The sequence below is a fragment of the Lithobates pipiens genome, unplaced genomic scaffold (assembly GCF_037356315.1).
Source record: "Lithobates pipiens isolate NorthernLeopardFrog02 unplaced genomic scaffold, aLitPip1_a1.2 Scaffold_18, whole genome shotgun sequence".
Classification (NCBI taxonomy): Eukaryota; Metazoa; Chordata; class Amphibia; order Anura; family Ranidae; genus Lithobates; species Lithobates pipiens.
Window position 1 is genome coordinate 443954295 of NW_027507758.1, and position 5972 is coordinate 443960266.

General features: G+C 43.0%; 1 protein-coding gene and 1 long non-coding RNA gene across 2 annotated transcripts; one reads left to right on the forward strand and one right to left on the reverse strand.

The window, feature by feature from the left end:
• Positions 1 to 1065: 1065 nt before the first annotated feature.
• On the reverse strand, positions 1066 to 2618 carry LOC143988534 (uncharacterized). The gene is made up of 2 exons (XR_013276880.1): positions 1831 to 2618; positions 1066 to 1750 (listed from the first exon to the last, which is right to left on the reverse strand). It is a non-coding gene; the product is annotated as an uncharacterized LOC143988534 (long non-coding RNA).
• Positions 2619 to 3608: 990 nt separating this feature from the next.
• LOC143990203 (uncharacterized) lies at positions 3609 to 5421 on the forward strand. Its single transcript, XM_077490318.1, has 2 exons — positions 3609 to 4317; positions 4597 to 5421. Exons 1-2 carry the CDS (start codon positions 3856 to 3858, stop codon positions 5119 to 5121), a joined length of 987 nt encoding a protein of 328 aa, XP_077346444.1. The 5' UTR covers positions 3609 to 3855; the 3' UTR covers positions 5122 to 5421.
• The last annotated feature ends 551 nt before the right edge of the window (positions 5422 to 5972 follow it).

Sequence of the window (5972 nt, forward strand, 5' to 3'; positions counted from 1 at the left end):
TGTGACTAGGCAGAAGCGTGAAATAAAGTTTGTGTTGTAATGTACAATGTTTAATGTGCCAAAGTACTTATTTTGTTTTTTTTCTGCTTTTTGCCTCCCCAGTTTCCTTCATCGCCACAGGAATGGCAGACTGTGGCATCCCATTTTGCCACCCGGTGGGACTTTCCTAACTGCGGTGGTGCCATAGATGGGAAGCACGTCCACATTGTGCCACCACCCCATTCGGGGTCATACTTTTTTAATTACAAGGGGTTTCACAGTATTGTGTTAATGGCGGTGGTGTCGGCACAGTATGAATTTCTCTATGTGGACGTGGGGAAGAATGGCCGCATGTCGGATGGAGGAGTCTTCGCCGAGACGGAGTTCTACCGCCGTCTACAGACAGGTGGCCTGGGCTTGCCACCTGATTCGGAGAATGTGGAGGAACTACCCTTTGTATTCATTGCGGATGAGGCTTTTGCTCTGCACAACCACATAATGCGGCCATTCCCCCAAAGAGCCCTCACCCCGGAGAGGAGGGTTTACAACTACCGGCTGGCCAGAGCAAGAAGAGTGGTGGAAAATGCTTTTGGCATAATGGCCAGCCGGTTCCGTGTATTTCTGACGGATATCAACCTAGCGGAATACAAACTGAACCATGTCATCCTTACGTGCTGCATTTTGCACAACTTTTTGCACAAAAATTCAACGACATATTTCTCAGGAATAATGCCGGAGGCTGGAGTTGGGCCAGAATCTATGACAGGCCTGGATACTGGCCGTACTGGCTTGGCCCCCCAAAGTGCACGGGAAGTGCGTGAGAGATATGTCACTTATTTTAATGGTAGGGGGGCCATTGCAATGCCCCCCAATATTTAATTTTAAAAAAGAGGAAAATAATAAAATAACCTCAAATCTGAAATGTGTTTTCTTGCTTGCTTTTGGTTTGTGCTGTCTCCTATGTTATCCTAGTGTACTTGTAGTGCCAAGTGTATTTTCATTAAATTCAATAAGGCCCATTGTCACTGTATACACAAAATCCCTTTTCCCAAACTGGTATTAAGCATTGAAAGAATACGCCACACATTCTTGATTCTTCAAAATTTTAATTTGGCCACATTCACATGTGCCATTGAATATTTAGTGATGTAAAATTTTTGGGGGGTTTATTTAACTTTCTTTGCCAAACATTTTTTGGTTTCCTTTTTTTTCAATTTTTTAAATATTTTTTTTATTTTTTTGGTGGTTTTTATTTTTCTAGTAAAAATATGAAAAATGTATAAAACAACAATCAGCCACAATCGTAAAAATTGGTGAAGTAAAACAATCTTTGCTTTAAAACAAGGGAAATGAAGAACATGATCGATATTCTGGAGAAACGGATTATATTCTCCCCAAAATATCGATCATGTTCTTCATTTCCAGCTGCATATTGTCAATCTGAGTCTTCATGAGATCCAGGCTAGTTCGCATGTCATCTAGTTCCCCATTCCAGCCCATTATCTGGCCAATCAGCCTTTGTGCGCTGTCACTGGAAAATGGGGCCCTTTCCACAAACAGAACATCACCTACAATAGATGTGAAAAATTGGGTCAAAAATTAGGCAGTCATACATGGATTTCAACAAGCTGGGGTGTCAGACACTCACCTGGTGGGGTGCCCAGCTCCCCTACTTCCTCCACCTCTCCTTCCTCAACCTCTCCTTCCTCGACATCCTCGGGGGGGGCACTGGTGCTTGGAAATGTGTCGCTTTCCACAACCACAACATCACCTAAAATAGATGTAAAAACATGTGTTTGGAAATATGCAGGTATACATCGATTACCTGAAGCTGTGGTGTCAGACACTCACCTGGTGGGGTGCCCATCTCCTCTCCTTCTTCCACCTCTCCTTCCTCCACATGCACATCCACGGGGGGGATGGGGCTAACCTCACATTCCTCCTGGCAAGGATGGCGGTCCCTGGGATCTTGCTTTGTGAGGCTTTTCTCCCCTATGAGAAATTAACAAACCAAAAGGTATACTTTAGCACACAGATATTTAAGGCCAGAACTAGGAAGATGAAACCTTGATTAGAAGTGTTGTACAATTGTCGGTTTATGAAGAGATGCAAAATGTGAAGACATGAGAAATCAATTCACTTTGCCAAAAAAGCTAATAAGTAGGTTTTTGTGCCAAGGTTCACACATGCCCAACCCCCCCCAAGTATACCAGGGAACCCTGTGTGGCGTGTGGTTTACCCTAATAAATGTTCTCTGGTGTCCCACACCTTTGCTCATGAGTGCAGATGTGTTTTTACCCAGCTGCCAAGTGTCCTCTCCTTCAATTACACTGAATGTTCTTTTCTAGTCATTGTATTTTGAAACACATCTAAACCACAATGTCCTAATCATTTGTTGTGTCCTAAAAATTACACACCCAAAAAATGCTGTTCAAACCCTGTATCATAAACGAGGTTTGCCACGAACAATTTACGAGGGTTTGTTAAAACGATACGATTCTTTACTGTAACCAACATGAAAGCAGCAATTTTTTACATTGTACAAAGGTAAAGCATATGGATCTGTATGCAATAATCATAAAATAGGAACACACGACAAGTACTTACTTTTTTTCAGAACTTTCTTGATCCTTCTGTATTGATCCGGCTCCCTTAATTTCAGGTCGGACCACCGTTTCCTCAATTGGTCTTTTGACCGTCGTACCCCAAAACGTTTATGCAGGGTCTTTACTACTTTGGCCATGATTCTGGCCTTGCGCAAGTTCGGATGGGTGTATGGTCCATGCTTGCCATCATAATCCCTACTTCGCAAGATTCCCACCATCTCCACCATTTCTTGAAATGCCATATTTGAGGCCTTAAATCTCCTCTTTCCGGATCGGGACGTTTGTGGCTCCGGGGATTCCAGACTACTGGAGTCGTTCATATGAAGCACCTGTTGTGTTTCCGCCATGTTTCTCCTACTGCGCACCGTTGAGAAAAGGGGGCGGGAAATATTCTTGTAAAAGAACGTCATGGGCGGGCAACGCAGGCGTAGTTCTACGCGGACGCACTGGGTCTTACGCCAAAATCACACGTCGTACGTACGTTAATAAGTGCGCAGAAAGGGCGGGAAACCATGAACTTGACTAAAAGAACGTCAGGGGCGGGCAACGCAGGCGTAGTTCTACGCGGACGCACTGGGTCTTACGCCAAAATGCACATGTCGTACGGACGTTAAGTGCGCAGAAAGGGCGGGAAACCATGAACTTGACTAAAAGAACGTCAGGGGCGGGCAACGCAGGCGTAGTTCTACGCGGACGCACTGGGTCTTACGCCAAAATGCACATGTCGTACGGACGTTAAGTGCGCAGAAAGGGCGGGAAACCATGAACTTGACTAAAAGAACGTCAGGGGCGGGCAACGCAGGCGTAGTTCTACGCGGACGCACTGGGTCTTACGCCAAAATGCACATGTCGTACGGACGTTAAGTGCGCAGAAAGGGCGGGAAACCATGAACTTGACTAAAAGAACGTCAGGGGCGGGCAACGCAGGCGTAGTTCTACGCGGACGCACTGGGTCTTACGCCAAAATGCACATGTCGTACGGACGTTAAGTGCGCAGAAAGGGCGGGAAACCATGAACTTGACTAAAAGAACGTCAGGGGCGGGCAACGCAGGCGTAGTTCTACGCGGACGCACTGTATATAACGACAAAAATCACATGTCGTATGTTCGTTTGCGAAAATAGGAACAGAAGTTGGGAGCAAGAAAAACGAAGGTAAGTTTAAACCATTTCCCCAAATAAGTGGCAGATCCTGGAGTCTATCTTGGGCTAAGATTAGGAGAGTCTGAGCTAACATTATGTTTTTTGGCTTGTGTATTGTCTTGCAGAAAAATGAATCAAAAATTCCGGGATCCAGAATTTTTAAGTCTCTTTATAGACAAGTATAAAGAAATGTCTAATCTGTGGCATACCAAGAACAAGGATTATTTTAATAAACAAGTAAGGAGGGCAACACTGGAGAGATTTGTGACATTTGTGCAGCCTTGGATCCCAGAGGCAGACGTGGACTTTGTGGATAAGAAAATTCAAATATTGCAAAATATGTTCCGAAAGGAAAAGAGGAAAATACAACAATCCAAAACATCAGGAGCAGCACCAGGTGATGTGTATGTTCCCAGGCTGTGGTACTTTGAAAAGCTACGGTTCCTGGACGACCGATATAAACCCAGGGAGTCGCTTTCTACTCTTCCCTCCACCCTTCCCTCCACCCTTCCCTGCAGCATTCCCTCCACCTCAGCAGAGGCTGATGAGCCTTCCATCCTGGAGGAAGCGGATGCACCCAGCTGGAGCCAGGTATTTTTTTATCAAAAATAGTGAGATTCAGAATATTAATGATGTTAACTAGATGTTATTCGAATTTGTACGCTATTATTGATGTTAAAAAATAGTTAAAATTTGGACATATCAATTTACAGTAGTGGCCACAAATGTTTGTCACCAGCAGAAACAAGAAATAGTGGTGTCATAATGATACTCTTTTATATGTATTAACCGAATTTTGAAGTCAGGAGCTGAAAAATGTTTAGGATTGATGAACAAAAAACTAAAACAATGTCCCTTTTTTATACACAGGAGGAGCTCAGCCAGGAGGAAGGTGAGGAAAGTGGCAGGCAGGAGGAGGCTATGCCCACTCTCAGCCAGGAGGAGTCCATGCCCTCTGTCAGGCAGGAGGTGGCCGGGCCTAGTAGAAGGATGACGACTTCTCAAGTGCCTCCCCTCCGTCTTCCATCCAAAAGGGCCAAAAAAAATACACAGGCACAGGAGGAATCCCTGCGACTCATTAGAGAGGCGACTAATGTTTTAAACAGCCCCCCTGACGCAGAAGAGGCCTACGGCTGCTACATTGCCAGCCGGCTCCAGCAACTAGAGATGGGCCAACGTCTCCACTGCGAAAGGCTGATTTTCCTGTCCTTACAGAAGGGGTTCAGTGGAGATTTATCAGCCAACAGTACTATTGTGGAGCAAATTCCTCCTGTTCCTCCTCCTCCTCCTCCTCCTGCCACGAGTCCACCATCGGAGACACAGCCTCCCAGGAAGGCTACAGGGAAGTCTGCAGGGAAGGGTGCAGTGAAGGGTGGAGCGAAGAGAAGAAGGTGATGACCTGGCTTCACTCTGGTCCGACCAACCACAGCCTGGGGACATATATACCATCTGATGCTGCTCTTGATGTCTGGGATTCTGGGACCATATTTGATTTTGTAAAATTTGAATTTTCTTGTCCACATAGTTTCACGTTTGCCCTGGGGCCAAAAGGCTACAGAAATGTCACAATTTTCTCCAGTGTTGCCTTCATTTTTTTGTTTGTAGAACCAGAATAAATGGATATTTTTGTTTGAAAATATAATTGCCTATGTGTTTTTTGGTCAAATACCTTTCTATAAAAGACAATGTGAAATTAACAAGGGACACTAACCTCCTTGAGGTTATAAACAAAATAAAAATGTTATTGTGGTAACTTGTCACCAGAATAAAAATAAAAAGGTTATTGTGGTAATGAAAAAAAAAAAAAAAAAATAACGTTTTTGGTTTTAACTTGACGGAACAATTAAATATGGAGATCACAATAAAAAATAAATGGTCAAGAATTGTACCAAAAATATGTAGGCCAAAAATTAGTCACCAACATTTTTTCATTTTTTTTTATTTTTTTTTGGAGTAATTTTTTGATCAATATTTTTGGGTGAAATCATTAACATTTTTATTCTTGTGATCTCCATATTTAATTATTCGGTCAAGTTAACAACTTTTTTTTTTGGGGGGGTTTTAATTGACAGAATAATTAAATATGGAGATCACAAGAAAAACATGGTAAAGAATTGTACCAAAAATATGGAGTAAAAAAAATTAGTAAAAAAAAAAAAAAAAAAAAAAAAAAATTCAGATGGGGCTTTAAAATAAAAACAAGATCATTCATGAGATGAGGAGAAATAAAACAGAAATGTGTTTGG